We start from the raw sequence: 18,617 nt of genomic DNA, 5'->3' as shown, positions 1-18,617 counted from the left end.
AGGAATGCTCGGTCAGCTGAGGCCAGGGCTGACCCCAGAGCAGCATGACGGGTGCTGATAAACATGTTAAATTAACGAGTGACTCCACCTGCCAAGGTGTGGTCTTGGGGATGGAGAGGCAGAGCTGTGTTCTGATGAGGCACCTGGAGCGCTCAGGCCCTGCCCTATAAAATTTCCGTGGCTGCCCATTCAGATGGGCCAGGGAGCCTGCCGGGGTGGAGCCTGTTCCAACTTACAGACGGAACACAGGTCAATCTGATTATGGCTTTGCAAATCTCTGATTATGGCTTTGCAAACCGGTGCGCCAACACAAGGACAAGACTGCTCACCAGCAGGTGGGACCCAAGCGAGGATGAGCAGCGTTCACGCAGAGGTGAGGGGCTGGGAGGGCTCAGACCCCTCCTGCTCCGCCTGCTGAGCCACCTGCATTAACCCACTGCCCCGCCGGCAGGACGCAGGTTGTACATGGTTCCCTCCAAGCTGTTTACAGATTTGCAAACAGAGGTTGAGAAGAAAGTGCTTTCCTATTTCGGGAAATCTACAATTGGACCTCGCCGTCCAAATCCTCTCCTTATTTATGAAGCAGTAACGATAAGCACACTCTCCGTAAAGCTCTCCGACAGACAAAGCACTGCATCCCCAGACTCGGCAGATTCTCCCATGGCCCCGGGGAAGTCCGAGTCATGCCCATCTCACGGGACAGGACGCAGAGGCCCAGCATGGTCACACGCGTTGCTTGCAGTCACAGCCTAACGTGAGCGAGCCAGAGCTTGGACCCAGAGCCCTCTGAGGACAAGCCCAGTGGGCCACCACGGCTCCTCACGGTGAGAGGAGACACCCGAGGAAGCGGGGAGGGCACTCACTCAGTAAGTAGCTCCTTCCATCTGGGGCTTTCTGGGGCAGGAAGCAGGAGAGGAGGTTCTCGAAATAACAGGGCAGCCGCACGCTGGTCATGGGGACGCCAATGTCCCGGAAATATTCCTCCACCTCCCCTTTGCCGTCAAAGTGTCCCGCTGCCAGTCTCCCTGCTGTCAGCTTCTTGATGTTCTCCAGGCCACTGTAGACCACGTAGTGCAGGCCCAGGCGCTTGGCCAGATCGGCCAGCAGCTTTCCCTGGTGGGCAGGGAAGGAGAAACCACAAAGCTCAGAGGGAGGATGTGTGTCCCCATCACGGCACTGGCTCTCCCACCCCAGAGGCCACTGTGCCTGGTGCCAAGAGCCCTCTGATAAGGCTCCCTCTTCCGTGTGTGGCTCACATGGCGCCACACGTTCTACCACAGGATTATAAGCTTCTCACCACTTGCATAGCCTTAGCGCCCCTTCTCTAGATCATCTGGGTCATTCCACCTTCCAGTGTGCTGGACCACAGCCCACCGTGTGCCACGTGGGAGGGTGCGCACAGAGGCTGCTGCCTCTGCCTGCTCTCAGAAAGCATCTTGTCCCCGTGCTGGGCTGTCTTCCTGGGAGAGCCCCAACCATCCCCTAGGGAAGTGCTACGGCTCAGCAGTTAAGCACACAACACAAACCACCTGGGTTCTGGACCAGCTCTGTAGCACACTGGCTGTGCCATCCAAGACAAGGGGTCTAACTGTTTTGGCCTTGTCGGTTAAATGGGGACAGAAACACGACCTGCTGCACAAGGCTGTGTAGGGTGCTGGATGGTAGCTTCCCAAAAGATGTCCATGTCCCAAACCCCAGAACCTGTGAATGTCACATCATTTGGAAAAAGGTTTCTGCAGATATTTTTGTTAAGGAACTTGAGACGAGATCATCCTGGATTATCCTCGTGGGCCCTCAACCCAATGATGAGTGTCCTTATGAGAGATGGAAGAGGAGACACAGAGAAGAGGAGAGGCCTTGTGTAAACAGAGGCAGAGCCTGGAGTGATGTTGGCTCACGGAGAGCTGGTACCACTGGGCGCTGGAAGAGGCAAGAATTGGAACCTCCCTTGGAGCCTCCAGACAGGGCAGGGCCAACACCTTGCTGTTGGACTCCTGGCCTCCAGAACGGGGAAAGAATAAATTCCTGTTGTTTTAAGCCACCTGGCTTGGGGTCATTTGTTATGGCTCAGGAGGTCAGGTTGACGAGATCTGCGTGCACCAGAAAAGCTGTCTCTGTTCACTCTCTGAGATGGGCCTCCATGTAAGACTGTAACTGAAGAAAGGCTCAGGGCTAAAAACAAGTTTGGAGACCAGTGGTCCGGTCCAGTCTCCCTTTATTATACACAGGAGGAAAGACAGACCAGCGCAGGGAAGTCACGTCCACAGCTGCAACAGTGGGGAGCTGTGGATGAGGCAGGACTGAAAGCCGACAGGCACGGGTCTCAGCCCAGTGCCTTTGCTGTGGCACCAGTCATACCTCCCACAAATACCTGAGTGCCTGCTACGTGACAGGCCCACCGCAAGTGTCCCCACCTTCCAAGAGACTTTAAAAAGATGCACATTCGTCTCATATCCCTCCCCCCACCACCTGGGCTCAATAACCACCCAACCAGAGAGAAGCTGGGTGGAAAACAGAATAAAGAGAAACAACATCTGAAAGGGGACATGGAGGACTTTTCGGAATGATGGAGATGTATTATATTTTGATTAGAATGGTAGTTACATGGGTATATTTATTTATTTTCAAATTTCATTAAATTGTACAATTAAAAAGTTTACTTTTTATTTATTTATTTTTGGCTGCACTGGGTCTTCGCTGCTGTGTGTGGGCTTTCTCTAGTTGTGGAGAGCGGGGGCTACTCTTCGTTGTGGTGCGCAGGATTCTCATTGCAGTGGCTCCTCTTGTTGGGGAGCACGGGCTCTAGGTGCATGGGCTTCAGTAATTGTGGCACGCGGGCTCTAGAGTGCAGGCTCAGTAGTTGTGGTGCACGGGCTTAGTTGCTCTGTGGCATGTGGGATCTTCCTGGACCAGGGATCAAACCCATGTTCCCTGCATTGGCCGGCAGATTCTTAACCACTGCACCACCAGGGAGGTCCCTACATTTGATTTTAAGAAAATTATGGGTCAATAGAGTTTTTTAGAAAGTGTAAAGAGTCACTGGATGACACAAAGCAGATTGTGGTTGCCTGGGGCTGAGGAAGGGGGGAATGGGGAGTGACCGCTACCAGGTATGGTGTTTCTTTTGGGGTGATGAAATGTTCTGGAATTAGGTAGTGATAATGGCTGCACAACTTTGTGAATATGTTAAAAACCACTAAATTGTACACTTTAAAAGGGGGAACAGGGACTTCCCTGGTGATCCAGTGGTTAAGAATGAGCCTTCCAATGCAGGGGATGCGGGTTCAATGCCTGGTTGGGGAACTAAGATCCCACATGTCGTGGGGCAACTAAGGCCGTGCCTCAACTACTGAGCCAGTGAACCAGAACTAGAGAGAAGCCCACGTGCTGCAACAAAATATGCCGCGTGCCGCAACTAAGACCTGACACAGCCAAAAATAAATAAATAAATACTTTAAAAATAGTAATAAAATAAAAGCTTTAAAAACAAAAGGGTGAACAGTATGGTACATGAATGAGGTCTAAAAGAAGTCATCGGATGAGGAAGCGGCCACCTTCTGCCCTCATCAAAGTCTAGGAGGGCTGCATAGAAGAGGAGGGGAAAGGCCTGCAGTGTCAGTGGTCAGGCAGGAGTCAGCCCCTCTCTGGCAAGTTGGAGCTGCCCCACAAGGGCAAGTAGAGACCTAGGAGCACCTTTGAAGATGGCCTGCTCCTGCCCTGGCTTCCCCACGCCCTCCCACCTGCCCTTACCTGCTTGACCTCCTGCTCCTGGCTGCAGTTCTCCCAGTAGTTGGTCACGATGAAGGTGGCGTGAGCCCCGATCAGGGCCAGCTCCATGCTGGCCTCGTCATCCTGGTCTCCCTGCTGTACTTCTGCACCTTGCAGCCTCAGCTTCTTCGCTGCCCTCTGCCCGGGGTCCCGGGTCACCACTCGGACCCTGAATGTCCCATCTGCCAGGAGTGTCCGGGCCACTGAGCCCCCCTGGGCACCTGCAGAGAGTCAGAAAGACCCGCAGGATGGGACCAGCCTGGGAGCCTCCCAAGGGTGAGGCCCTGCAGGGAATCCTCCACCACAGCAACACACCTGGCACTTTTCTGTGATTCCCACTGTTTTGCCTCTCACAATCTTTTAACTAATAGCTTCATTGAGACAGAATTCACATACCGTAACATTCATCCTTTTATTTTAATTTTATTTTTTTAAATACAATTTTAAAACAAATTATTTATTTTTGGCTGTGTTGGGTCTTCGTTGCTACACGCAGGCTTTCTCTAGTTGCGGCGAGTGGGGGCTACTCTGTTGCGGTGCACGGGCTTCTCACTGCAGTGGCTTCTCTTGTTGCAGAGCATGGGCTCTAGGCGTGTGGGCTTCAGTAGTTGTGGCGCACGGGCTTAGTTGCTCTGCAGCATGTGGGATTTTCCTGGACCAGGGCTCGACCATGTCCCCTGCATTGGCAGGCGGATTCTTAACCACTGTGCCACAGGGAAGCCCACATTCACCCTTTTAAGTGTACAGTGCAGCAGCTTTTAGTACATTCAGAATGTGCAACCATCATTGCAGTCAATTTTAGAACATTTTCATTCCCCAAAAAAGAAAGTCCATACCCATCAGCAGTCACTCCCCATTTTCCCCTCCCCTTCAGCCCCTGGCAACCACTAATCTACTCTCTGTCTCTACGGATTTGCCTATTTTGGACACTTCACATAAATGGAGTCACACAATATGTGGTGTTTTGTGTCTGGCTTCTCTCACTTATGTATTCAAGGTTCATCCATGTTTTAGCAGTCATCACACTTACACCTCTTACAAAAATTTTAAAATGTATTATGAAATTTTTTAAAATATTTATTTATTTATTTGGGCTGCGCCAGGTCTTAGTTGCGGCATGCAGGTTCTTTAGTTGCGGCATGCATGTGGGATCTAGTTCCCTGACCAGGGATTGAACCCAGACCCCCTGCTTTGGGAGCGTGGAGTCTTAGCCACTGGACCACCAGGGAAGTCCCTATTATGAAATATTTAGCACATACAAAAAAGGGATACTAACACCCATGAGCCCACCGCTTAGCTTAAGAAATAAAGTATCACCTATACCTTAAAAAAAAAAAAAAAAAGACTGAGGGGAATTCCCTGGCGGTCCAGTGGCTAGGGCTCTGCACTCTCACTGTTGAGGGCCTGGGTTTGATCCCTGGTCGGGGAACTAAGATCCCACAAGCTCTGCGGCATGGCCGAAAAAGAAAAAAAAAAAAAAAAAAAAAAGAGAAAATTATTAAAATCATCAAAAGAAAGAAAATAAAAATCATCCATAAATATATGTATAAGAACATTGGCTGCAAATAAATAAATAAATAAATAAATAAATCCACTCCTTACCAAAAAAAAAAAAAGAACATTGGCTGCAGTATTATTATCCATAGTGGAAGTTTATAGACAACCTAGATGTCCTTTGGTAAGAACCTGGCTAAATAACTGATAAATCCATATAAAAGTGATTAAAAAGAATGTGGCAGGGCTTCCCTGGTGGCACAGTGGCTAAGAATCTGCCTGCCAGTGGAGGGGACACGGGTTCGAGCCCTGGTCCGGGAAGATCCCACATGCCGCGGAGCAACTAAGCATGTGCGCCACAACTACTGAGACTGTGCTCTAGAGCCCGCGATCCACAACTACTGAAGCCCGTGTGCCTAGAGCCCATGCTCCATAACAAGAGAAGCCACCACAATGAGAAGCCTGCGCACTGCAACAGAGAGTAGCCCCTGCTCGCTGCAACTAGAGAAGGCCCACACTCAGCAACAAAGACCCAATGCAGCCAAAAATAAATAAAAATAAAAATAAATTTACAAAAAAAAAAAAAAGAATGTAGCAGATCTGTATGCATGACTTCTGTGACCACAACATGTCCTGGAGTGGAAAAGGCAAACTGAAGAACTACAACTACCCACATATAGTACTGGTGGGAATATAAAGTGGTACAGTCGCTTTGAAAAAGTCTGGCAGTTCCTCAAAATCCTAAACAAGGTCACCAGATGATCCAGCAATTCCACTCCTAGGTATAGTCCCAAGAAAATTAAAAACATACGTCCACACAACAACTTGTATGTGAAGGTTCACAGCAGCATTATTCACAATAACCAAAAGGTGGAAACAAATCAAATGTCCATAATGGATGACGGATAAACACAATGTGGTATATCCATATAATGGAATATTATTCAGCCATAAAAAGGAATGAAGTACAGATTCATGCTACAATGTGGATGAACCTGGAAAAGGATGCTCAGTGAAAGACGCCAGACACAAAAGGCCATGTACTGTATGATTTCATTTATATGAAATGTCCAGAATGGGCAAATCTTTAGACAATAGACTGCCAGTTTCCAGGGGCTGGGGAAATGGGGAGTGACTGCTAGTGGGTATGGGTTTTTTTGGGGGGGTGATGAAATGTTCTAAAACTGATTGTGGTGAGGGTCACAGAGCTCTGTGAATATACTAGAATTGAACACTTTAAACACATGAAGTGTATGGTATGTGATTTATACCTCAATAAAGCTGTTATATATTTTTAAAATATATACAATAAAGAAAAAAACAGGTGGGGTAAAAATAAAACACTCCCATTTAATAAACAGTATCTTTATATACCTAATTTGTCTGGAAGGATACTCAAGAAACTTTTTTTTTTGGTACTTAGGCCTCTCACTGTTGTGGCCTCTCCCGTTGCGGAGCACAGGCTCTGGACGCGCAGGCTCAGCGGCCATGGCTCACGAGCCCAGCCGCTCCGCGGAATGTGGGATCTTCCCAGACCGGGGCACGCGGCATGTGGGATCTTCCCGGACCGGGGCACGAACCCATGTCCCCTGCATCGGCAGGCGGACCCTCAACCACTGCGCCACCAGGGAAGCCCTACTCAAAAAACTTGACAACAGTGATGGATGGGGTTTCGGGGACAGAAGTGGGAGGGAGATTTAATTTTGATATTATGCGCAATCACCTGTTATTCCAAGCTAAGTAATTTTTAAAAAAAATTCAAAGGGAATCTGCGCTCAGGTCCTGCCCCACGGCCCCACCGTGAGTCAGGGGTCCCAGCCATCTCATCGCTCCCTCCAGGACGCCGGGGACGTCTTCTGGAGCTGAGGGGCGGGCGCCCAGGCTCTGCGGGGTCGGACCGGCCTGACCCCTGCCCTGGGCTGGCCTTGGTGAGGGGTCCTGCGCCTCGGGGCCTCCGTTTGGGGTTTCGCTTACCTGTGGCTCCAAACACGACCACCAGTTTCTTGTCTGCCATGAGGCCAGGAGCCGGAAATTCAGTCCGGAGAGTTCTGAGGGCCGTGAGAGGTGCAGAGTCGGTGAAAGGGTCGGGGGTGCCTGCCCGGAACGACCCCGCGCGCGCCGGGTAGGACCAAGGGGGCGGTCCGGCCGGGAGAGGTCGGGACCCCGCGACCCCCGCCCCCTCGGGCCCTACCCTCCCGGGTCCTACCTGCACCCCCCGCCCGGGTCCCCCAGGTCGGCTGTACCTCCCAGCCGCGGACTAGGTGGGAAACGGTCCGGGAAATAGGGACCCCCGGTTTTGCAGCCGAGTCCACCGCCGAGGGGAGGGATGGAAGCCTGCGAGCGGCGCCGCCCCCCGCCCCCAGCTCCAGCTGCAACCTGGCAAAGTCACCCCTTCCCAGCCACCCTGCATGAAGGGACCCCAGGCTCGCCTGCTTCCGAATGCCAGCCGTCTGGGCCCTGACTCTGCGCGGAGCTGACCCGCCATCCCCCTCCGCGGACACAGATGGTTCGTCCCTGCTCCGGCTAGACTCAGCGGCAGGTCAGGACCCGCCAGCCCCAGGCCTGCGTAAACCGAATTTGTGTAAATCGGATCTAACCGAAATGTACACGCCGAGGGCTTCTTAGCCGGATGCTGGGGGTGATGACTGTGCGAAGCAAAAATAAATACATAAACACGTAATAAATAAATAAAATTTTATCTTGCATGAGCATCTAAACTTTGATATACGGGTGTCACCCATGGACAAATAAATCTATATCTGTGAGTCTTAATACCCAAGGCTCTGTTTGAGTTCTTGTATGCCTGACTGACGTTTGAGGTTGGAACTACTTGCCCGTTTTGAATTCTATTTAACAGGAAAGAGATCTCTCTCTCTCTCTCTCTCTCTCTCTCTTTTTTTTTCTTCTTTGGCCGCAGGCAACGTCATGTGGGATCCTGGTTCCACGACCAGGCATTGAACCGTGCCTCTGCAATGGAAGCGGGGACCGCCAGGGAAGTCCCCAGAAAAGAGATTTCTTTGTGTTCAACTCAAAAATGGCCCTCTCACTCCTCTTCGGAAATTTATTGCTGACTGGATAAAAGCATTCATTTTTTTCCTTTCATTCATTCCAAAATGTGTACTGACTCCTCAGGGAATGTCAGCTTCCTGACAGTAAACACTCTGTGTTCACTGCTGAGTTCCCAGCACTTAAAATAGTACCTGGCACAAAGTAGTCACTCAATAAATATTTGCTGACTGACTGGTTGTCTAAACATCTACGAGGAACTGGAGTCACAGGGAAATCAAAGTAAAACTGGTGCTGTTTTCCCGAATCTAATAGTGGAGATAACCCATCAGGTAATGTGTATTTTATGTATGTAAAATATTGGTCTTTATGTGTTGTAAGATGCATTTATTTTAATAAATACTCATTTATGTTTGTGTTTACAAGTGAAGGTGGTGTCTAAATAGAGTGTTTAAATCTTGCATTGTCTCCACACCCTGTTATGTATGTCTCTGAGCTCAGACTGCAAAGTTTGCCAGGAATACTTTCCTCCCACCACCTTAGATAGGGTTGACTCCTACTCATTCCTTAATGCGCCACATAACCACCACTTCCTCCAAGAAGCCATCCCTGACCCCTAGGCAAGGGTAACTACTATTTCACTCCATCTGTATTCCACTGGCAACATTGTCTCTACCATATTAGACCCAGGGCTTCTTAAGAGCTGGCCCTATGTCTTTTTTGTCTCTATCTCTCTCCCTCCTGGCACAATTCCAGCACTTAGTAGGAACTCAATAAATACTCACTAAATGGAACCCAAGTGCATATTATTCTGATAAAAGATGAGGTTTTTCTTTAACTGCATGGGTTAAACCACAAAACTCGATGTTCCGAGATCTCCACTTTAAGGAAATAAATCCAAACAAGGAGATCCCTAGTGGGACCAGCTGCATAATATGCAAGGCCCAGTGAAAAAAGAAAATGTGGGGCTCCTTGTTTTAAAATTGCCAAGAACAGTGATAACAGAGCATTAAACCAAACCCAAGGTCCTTCTGAGCCTGGGACCCAGTATGACTGCTCCAGTCATAAGCCCATGAAGTTGATTGGCCCTGGTCCCTAGGTTTGAGAGTAGCAGCCCAGGGCCACGCTGGGGCCTGAGCAACTCCAGTGCCCTTTGGCCTTGCTGAACCTGAAGCTTGGAAATCAGTGCAGGCAATGAGTGGCAGGGAACAGCATCTCTGCCCTGGGCTTCTGGTCAGTGGTGCTGGTGCCAGGGAGCTGTCCCGAAGTTGGTGGGCAGACAGGCAGCCTGGGCAAAGGTCTTGTTTCTTGAAGCCCCAGCTACCCACCTCAGGCGGTTCCCTGAGGCCTGAGGGAAGAGATTTGACTATTGACTGGCATATGATCAGCCATGACTCAGCACCTCCTGTGGGACTTTATATCTGACAAAGGACTTCCAGCAAAGCACTTGCCAGCAGCCCACTCAGCCAAGCGACATGTACTAATGATGATAACAGTGGGAAGCCTTCTCTGGGCTTCTCCTACATGTCAGGCACAGACTTAGCCCCACATTATCTCATTTTTAACTCTAGAGCAACCCCTCCTTCAATCAGTGCCACTCGATTTAATTTAATTTTACATGTGCGTGTTTGGGGCAGGGGGCAGTTTTAAGATTCATTCTTTTTTTTTTCTTTTTTTTTGGCCACGCAGCATGGGCATGCAGGATCTTAGTTCCCTGACCAGAGATTGAACACATGCCCCCTGCAGTGGAAGCACGGAGTGTTAACTACTGGACCACCAGGGAAGTCCCAAGATTCATTCTTTTATTTTTTTTTAAAGTTAATCCTGTTGTGTTTTTGGGGTTTTAAAAAAATATTTATTTATTTATTTGGCTGCACCAGGTCTTAGTTGTGGCATGTGGGATCTTCATTGCAGCATGCGGGATCTAGTTCCCTGCCCAGGGATCACACCTGGGCCCCCTGCATTGGGAGTGTGGAGTCTTAACCACTGGACCACCAGGGATGTCCCAAGATTCATTCTTTTAAATTTGATTTTGATAGCATAATGCATTTATTCATTCTCATAAAAAGTTTAAATGGTACAGGTATATAGCACAAGTGAGCCTTAACATCCCTCTGTCATTCTAGTGTGTAAACCTTCCCTCTTTTGGATGCATTTACATGCCTAAACATGAACATGTAGAAAGATAACATTTTGTAGTTAAAAAAATAAAACAGAAAACAATTTTTAATATAAAAAATAAAAGGGATTGTTGACTAAAAAAATTAAATAGCCAATCTAAGAAAGAAATGGAAAATTTTATTCTCATTAACCTGAGCTCTGAGAACTGTTCCAAAGAGGTAAGGGAGGAGGCCAGAATATATGTGATTTTGATGAAGGGTTACATGCAGTCAAGCACACATCCTGGGAGAAGCCTACTGCTATTCATGAGGAACAGATATCTTAGTTAATGGTTTTAGTGCTTTTCTAAGTATGGGAAGATACAGGAAACTGGGTTCTTAAAAATTTCTCCTGAAAATATCTGAGGGCCATTTCTGTCAGTTTTCCTAGAGCACAAAGTGCCTCATCCTGATCTTTGCTCTTTCAGGGTGAGTTGTAGGTCAGTGACTGTAGTGGCTAGTGACAATTCTTGTAGAACTGGCTGGTGGGCAACATTCTTTATTTTACAGTCTCCTCCCTTTCAGTCTTAATTTCAACCAAGTTTTGGGAGGCACTTTGTGACCAGTTTGTCCCATGGAACTAGGAATGCTCATTCTCAGGTCAGGATTTCATTGATAAGCCACTTAATGTACTATTACTGGACTAGGCCCTGTTTAGAGTAGTCAAAAGCCTCTGGACCACCTGTCTTACAGTCTGTCATGGTCAAGGAAATGGTTCCCTCTTGTTGCTTCTTCCCATATGTAGAGTTACACTATTACAATCGTTGATCTTATAGAACTATATATAAGGTCAATTGTTTCAAGTTGCTTAATCGTCATTAATTTGATCTGAGGCTCAGTCACACATTTGGTAATGCAAGAAACATTAATCTTGTAAACGTAGAATACAAGTAATTCAGTTAGTTACGTTAATAAAGTCATAAATAAATATTTAAGCTAAGAACTTCCATTAGGTGCAGCCCAGTATCTCCCCAAGATATCTGCATCCTGACCCCTTACAGGATTGAGAAAGGGATGTTATTGCCTCAGGAATTTCATGACTGGCTTCAGAAGGAGAAAAATTGGTATTTATGGTTGAGCAGGTATTTCTGCCACTAGGGAGGGCTGGTTAATGCATAAAGCAGATACACAATGCACACTAGAGGGGAGGGAGGAGGCCCAAACAGAATTTTTTTTTTGGCCAAGTTGTGAAGCTGTGGGATCTTAGTTCCCTGACCAGGGATTGAACCCGGGCCCTTGGCAGTGAAAGCACAGAGTCTAACCACTGGACGGCCAAGGAATTCCCAGAATTTTTCTTGTCTCAAAATGTGAATTTTTACTTCATCAGGATCATATTGAATATGTTTTTTCCCCGAATTTTATTATGAAAATTTGTGAACATAAAAAAAACTTGAAAGAACTCTATAGTAAGCAGCTATATATTAATACCACTTTCGTTCTTTTTCTTTTTCTTTTGGCCATACCATGTGGCATGTGGGATCTTAATTCCCCGACCTGGGATAGAAATCGCAGCCCCTGCAGTGGAAGCGTGGAGTCTTTTAAAATTTTTTTAATTATTGTTTTAAATAACAACAATTTATTTTGTTTTAAAAATAAATTTATTTATTTATTTTTGGCTGTGCTGGGTCTCTGTAGCTGCGCTAGGGCTTTCTCTAGTTGCGGTGAGCGGGGGCTACTCTTCCTTGCGGTGTGAGGGCTTCTCATTGCGGTGGCTTCTCTTGTTGTGGAGCATGGGCTGTAAGCCTGAGGGCTTCAGTAGTTGTGGCTCTTGGGCTTAGTTGCTCCGTGGCATGTGGGATCTTCCTGGACCAGGGATCAAACCTGTGTCCTCTGCATTGGCAGGCGGATTCTTAACCATTGGACCACCAGGGAAGTCCAAAGGGCAGAGTCTTAACCACCAGACCTTCAGCGAAATCTCACCACTTTCATTCTTAACATTTTGCTATATTTGCTTTATCCGATATGTATCCAGCCATCAACTAATCTTATTTTTTTATGTTTTTCTAGTGAGTTGCATTTTTGCGGTACGCGGACCTCTCACTGTTGTGGCCTCTCCCGCTGCGGAGCACAGGCTCCGGACGCGCAGGCTCAGCAGCCATGGTTCACGGGCCCAGCTGCTCTGCGGCATGTGGGATCTTCCCGGACCGGGACACGAACCTGTGTCCCCTGCATCGGCAGGCGGACTCTCAACCACTGCGCCACCAGGGAAACCCCACCAGTACTCTTTACCCTTTAACACTTCAGCACACACATTGTTTAGAGTTCAATATTTGTTTTTAAGATTAAATTTACATACTATCAAATGTATTTTAAAAATTTTTTATCGGAGCATAGTTGATTTACAATGTTGTGTTAGTTTCAGGTGTACTGTAAAGTGAATCAGTTATACATATACATATAACCACTCTTTTATTAGATTGTTTTCCCAAATAGGTCATTACAGAGTATTGAGTAGAGTTCCCTGTGCTATACATTAGGTCCTTATTAGTTACCTATTTTATATATAATAGTGTGTATACGTCAGTCTCAATCTCCCAATTTATCCCCCCCACTCCAGCCTTTTCCCTCCTGGTAACGGTAAGTTTGTTTTCTACATCTGTGACTCTGTTTTGTAAATCAGTTCATTTGTACCATTTTTTTTTAAATTCCACATGTAAGAGATATCATATATTTGTCTTTGTCTGACTTACTTCACTCAGTATGACAATCTCTAGGTTCGAATGTATTTTTGTATTTTCCTACAACTTGTTTTTCCCTCTTCTACTTGATGTCCGCCCTTCCTTTTTTTTTTTTTTTTTTTTTTTGCGGTATCCTAGTTCTCCGACCAGGGATGAAAGCGGCGAGTCCTAACTACTGGACTGCCAGGGAATTCCCTGCCCTTCCTTTTTATTCGGCACAACTCTGTTGAATAGATGTGCCCCTGTCAACCCCAACCCCATCGTCTTTTGATAGACGTTTAGGTTGTTTCAAGGTTTTCACCGAAATGCTGTTGCAATGACCTTCCTTGTTTGTGTCTCTTTGGGTTCTTCTGTTTCTCTAGAACAGCTACCCAAAAGTGGAAGTACTGGATCAAATAGAAGGCCTATTCTGAATTTTAACAGATCTTTTGCCAAACTGTCCCCCCTTTCCCAATAACTCCTGCAAATACCGCTCACTCCCCACACCTTTGCCAGTACCGGACAATACCAGTCTTTTAATCTACAGCCAGTCGCGTGGTTAAGGAAATGACGGGAAACCAGTGTGGCTGAAACAGAAGGGACAGGTGGAGCCCAGTGTGAGATGAGCCTGAAGCGGATGTGACAAAGGGCAAGAAGAGCGCGTAGCCCCGAGGCGTCCTCATAAACACCCCCTCTAATGAATGGGATCATTCAGTCGCAAGCACTTTCGACTTCCGCAGCCGACCAGCATTCTGGGATTGCAGCCACTTGCCCGCCGCAGGGGCGGGTCCTCCGCAGGCCCCGCCCCCGCTGCGTGCGCACGTCGGACCGCCTGCTTGGCTGCGGCGGCTGCGGCGGCCGCGGCGCTAGACGCTGAGTGACGCGCGGAGTCGGCGCTGACGGGCAGCAGACCTGACTCGCGGCCGGTGAGTGTCCGCGCCCTATCGCCCCTCACTCGGGGCTCCTCCGCGGGCCTGGCCCGCCCGGGCCCTCGGGAGCTGGGCTTGGTCGTCCATGGCCCGCTGCGCCCCAGCGCCCGCTTGAGGGAGCCCTGGCGGGCTAGGGGCGGGGGGCGGCCCGGAGGGGGCGAGCGCGGCGAGCGGGGTGGGGGCCGAGCGGGGGGACCCCGCTTCCTAGACGGCGTTTCAGAGGCCCGGGGAGGCCTAAGCCGCGAGTTCGCGTAGTTGTGCCCCGGGGGAGGTGACCCCCTGGTCGCCGCGGGCGGACTTGGCGTTCCCGCGGGGCCTGCAGCCTCTGGCCGCCCAGCCCGCACGTCTGTCCACCTTGGGCCGGCGAGGACCCAGACCTGGCCCGGCGGCGGAGACCCGTGCCTGGGCTGTTGGCGTAGGCCGGGGCTCTGCCCTTCCTGCTCTTGACTATCCTCGGTCCGTAGGGCCCTTTGAGTCACTCACTGTCTTGACTTACGAAGTGACCCGCGGCCGCCAGATTACGAGGGACCAACGTGAGGGGCAACCGGTTAGTCTGGCAGGGAGTCTACTTGTCACCTCATAAACGCAGTGCCCTAGGTGTATTAATTGTCTCGTAAAAGCTGCCAGGACCGCCTTGCACAGTCTTTGCACAAGGCCTGTGTCATGTCATTTAAATGACTTCTGATGAACCGGTTGCTGTGGCCTGTGGCTGTTCATCCTATTGTCTTGTATTCATGGCTCTGTGAACCACACAAGGCGGAGGACGATTGAAAAAATATAAACATCCTATGGTGCTCTACAGTTCAGGAAGCCCTCTCACTCTCAGCCCCTATCAAAACCCTGTGTGAGTTGATAGTTTTCCCACAGGTGAAATGGGTTTAATGATGAATCTTGAGTTAAGAGATTTAACCTGCATCCCACAATCAAGAAGATGGCACAGATGGCCTTGTACCTGGTGGTCTGCTCCCAGATCCCATGCTCTTTCCTAAACAGAGCCATGGAGATTGGAAATGGATTATGTTATTTAAACTAGACATTTTTCCCTCTCCCCCTAAACTGCCCTCCCAAGCAGAAGGAAACAGGGAGCTTACTGGTTTTATGTATTTTTTTTTTTTTAACATCTTTATTGGGGTATAATTGCTTTACAATGGTGTGTTAGTTTCTGCTTTATAACAGAGTGAGTCAGTTATACATATATATATGTTCCATATCTCTTCCCTCTTGCGTCTCCCTCCCTCCCACCCTCCCTATCCCACCCCTCCAGGCGGGTCACAAAGCACAGAGCCGATATCCCTGTGACATGCGGCTGCTTCCCACTAGCTATCTACCTTAACGTTTGTTAGTGTATATATGTCCATGCCTCTCTCTTGCCCTGTCACAGCTCACCCTTCCCCCTCCCCGTATCCTCAAGTCCGTTCTCCAGTAGGTCTGTGTCTTTATTCCTGTCTTATCCCTAGGTTCTTCATGACATTTTTTTTTTCTTAAATTCCATATATATGTGTTAGCATACGGTATTTGTCCTTCTCTTTCTGACTTACTTCACTCTGTATGACAGACTCTAGATCTATCCACCTCATTACAAATAGCTCAATTTCGTTTCTTTTTATGGCTGAGTAATATTCCATTGTATATATGTGCCACATTTTCTTTATCCATTCATCTGATGATGGGCACTTAGGTTGTTTCCATCTCCGGGCTGCTGTAAATAGAACTGCAATGAACATTTTGGTACATGACTCTTTTTGAATTTTGGTTTTCTCAGGGTATATGCCCAGTAGTGGGTTTGCTGGGTCATATGGTAGTTCTGTTTGTAGTTTTTTAAGGAACCTCCATACTGTTCTCCATAGTGGCTGAACCAATTCACATTCCCACCAGCAGTGCAAGAGTGTTCCCTTTTCTCCACACTCTCTCCAGCATTTATTGTTTCTAGATTTTTTGATGATGGCCATTCTGACTGGTGTGAGATGATATCTCATTGTAGTTTTTTTTTTTCTTTCGGTACGCGGGCCTCTCACTGTTGTGGCCTCTCTGGTTGCAGAGCACAGGCTCCGGACACGCTGGCTCAGCGGCCATGGCTCATGGGCCTAGCCGCTCCGCGATGGGTTGTTTATTTTTTTGTTATTGAGCTGCATGAGCTGCCTGTAAATTTTAGAGATTAATCCTTTGTCAGTTGATTCATTTGCAAATATTTTCTCCCATTCTGAGGGCTGTCTTTTGGTCTTGTTTATGGTTTCCTTTGCTGTGCAAAAGCTTTGAAGTTTCATTAGGTCCCATTTGTTTATTTTTGTTTTTATCTCCATTACTCTAGGAGATGGGTCAAGAAGGATCTTGCTGTGATTTATGTCATAGAGTGTTCTGCCTATGTTTTCCTCTAAGAGTTTGATAGTTTCTGGCCTTACATTTAGGTCTTTAATCCATTTTGAGCTTATTTTTGTGTATGGTGTTAGGGAGTGATCTAATCTCATACTTTTACATGTACCTGTCCAGTTTTCCCAGCACCACTTATTGAAGAGGCTGTCCTTTCTCCACCGTACATTCCTGCCACCTTTATCAAAGATAAGGTGTCCATATGTGCGTGGGTTTATCTCTGGGCTTTCTATCCTGTTCCATTGATCTATCTGTCTGTTTTTGTGCCAGTACCATACTGTCTTGATTACTGTAGCTTTGTAGTATAGTCTGAAGTCAGGGAGCCTGATTCCTCCAGCTCCATTTTTCGTTCTCAAGATTGCTTTGGCTGTTCGGGGTCTTTTGTGTTTCCATACAAATTGTGAAACTTTTTGTTCTAGTTCTGTGAAAAATGCCAGTGGTAGTTTGATAGGGATTGCATTGAATCTATAGATTGCTTTGGGTAGTAGAGTCATTTTCACAATGTTGATTCTTCCAATCCAAGAACATGGTATATCTCTCCATCTATTTGTATCATCTTTAATTTCTTTCATCAGGGTCTTATAATTTTCTGCATACAGGTCTTTTGTCTCAGGTAGGTTTATTCCTAGATATTTTATTCTTTTTGTTGCAATGGTAAATGGGAATGTTTGGTTTTATGTATTTGAATTTCTGTTAGGCATTAACCAGGTGTTTTGATTAAAATTTTAACTGTCATATTAAAATTTTTAGGTTTTCTTTTGCGAGGAGGAGGATAAGGAATATAAATGAGTAAATCTGTGCTTAAAAAAAAAATTATTATTATTTTATATTTATTTATTTATTGGCTGCTTTGGGTCTTCGTTGCTGTGTGCGGGCTTTCTTTAGTTGCAGCGATCGGGGGCTACTCTTTGTGGTGGTGCGTGGGCTTCTCATTGTGGTGGCTTCTCTTGTTGCAGAGCACGGTCTCTAGGCGTGCGGGCTTCAGTAGTTGTGGCTCGCGCACTCTAGAGTGCAGGCTCAGTAGTTGTGGCGCACGGGCTCAGTTGCTCCGCGGCATGTGGGATCTTCCCAGACCAGGGCTTGAACCCGTAACCCCTGCATTGGCAGGCGGATTCTTAACCACTGCACCACCAGGGAAGTCCCTAAATCTGTGCTTTATTCATTATGTTTTTTTCAAGAAACATCACAAGACAGGACATCACAAGCTTACCAAGAGCTCACAGTTCAGTTGGGCATTTCAGGTTTACTTGGTGAAATTGGAAGAAGTTTTCAAATACAGTACCTAAGCCAAAATACTCTTGGGGGTGTGGGAATTCAAGGGAGCTTGGAAACACACTTACTGAGTGACCTCGTCAGACTGGCTATGTGAAGAGGAAAAATCTGTGATTCCCTCATTGTCTGACTTGATTTCCTTTTTTCCTTTGCCTGAGCCAATGAGATGATATGCTGTGAGTCACCAGAGTCAGGAGTATGAGCTACTCAAGAAATGACAATGCCAAGGAGAAGGTGAATTACAGAAAGTAAAGTATTCATTGCCTTTGGCTTACCGTTCCTTGAGTCTGCTGAAAAGCAAAATAGCTGGGGCCTTTGGGCTACCTTGGTTTTTCGGTTTCTTTTTAAAAGCTGACTCTCTTCATAGGATAGTTGGGCTCTGTATCAGGTTTGCACCAGAAACTGAAATATCACTCCTCTAGGAGGAAGATATTTTTGAAAATTGGAATTGTATATTTCAGTGTAAAATTCAGAATTTAGTTTGTAACTCCTTGGAGAGAAAGATTTGAACAATACCGTACCTCCCTGTATATTATTGGCCATAGTTAACTAAAAAGTTATAAATAGACATTTAATGCAGTCTCTTTTTCTGATACTAGTTAATGGGAGAATTAAGAGATCTGGGTCACATTTCCTTTTGTGTTGAACACAGTGAAGGTTATTTGCTTTTTAATTTATTATATCTGTTAGGTTTGTTTATGTAAAAGTATAGGATGAAAGCTCTGCCTTTTATTTTTATTTATTTATTTATTTATTTAAGAAGATGGGGTAGGAGTTTATTAATTTATTTATTTTTGCTGTGTTGGGTCTTCGTTTCTGTGTGAGGGCTTTCTCTCGTTGCGGCAAGTGGGGGCCACTCTTCATCGCGGTGCACGGGCCTCTCACTATCACGGCCTCTCTTGTTGCGGAGCACAGGCTCCAGATGCGCCGGCTCAGTAGCTGTGGCTCACGGGCCTAGTTGCTCC

At 47.2% G+C, this 18,617-nt stretch overlaps 1 protein-coding gene across 1 annotated transcript in view; it reads right to left on the bottom strand.

Annotated features, from left to right (window-relative positions):
• The window catches only part of NMRAL1 (NmrA like redox sensor 1), a 9,947-nt gene extending 2,396 nt beyond the window's left edge, over nt 1–7,551 (bottom strand). The window contains exons 1-4 of the mRNA XM_007453469.1: nt 7,506–7,551; nt 7,237–7,310; nt 3,751–3,989; nt 864–1,113 (exon numbers count right to left, since the gene is read on the bottom strand). Coding sequence (XP_007453531.1) covers nt 864–1,113; nt 3,751–3,989; nt 7,237–7,276 — 529 coding nt within the window. The 5' untranslated portion in view covers nt 7,277–7,310; nt 7,506–7,551. The remainder of the gene's footprint in view (nt 1–863; nt 1,114–3,750; nt 3,990–7,236; nt 7,311–7,505) is intronic.
• Between the last annotated feature and the right edge of the window lie 11,066 nt (nt 7,552–18,617).

This window comes from Lipotes vexillifer, unplaced genomic scaffold (assembly GCF_000442215.2).
Source record: "Lipotes vexillifer unplaced genomic scaffold, Lipotes_vexillifer_v1.1 scaffold914, whole genome shotgun sequence".
In the NCBI taxonomy this organism is placed as follows: Eukaryota; Metazoa; Chordata; class Mammalia; order Artiodactyla; family Lipotidae; genus Lipotes; species Lipotes vexillifer.
Note: the sequence above shows the minus strand (reverse complement) of the source record. Positions and strands in the feature narration are given on the sequence as shown.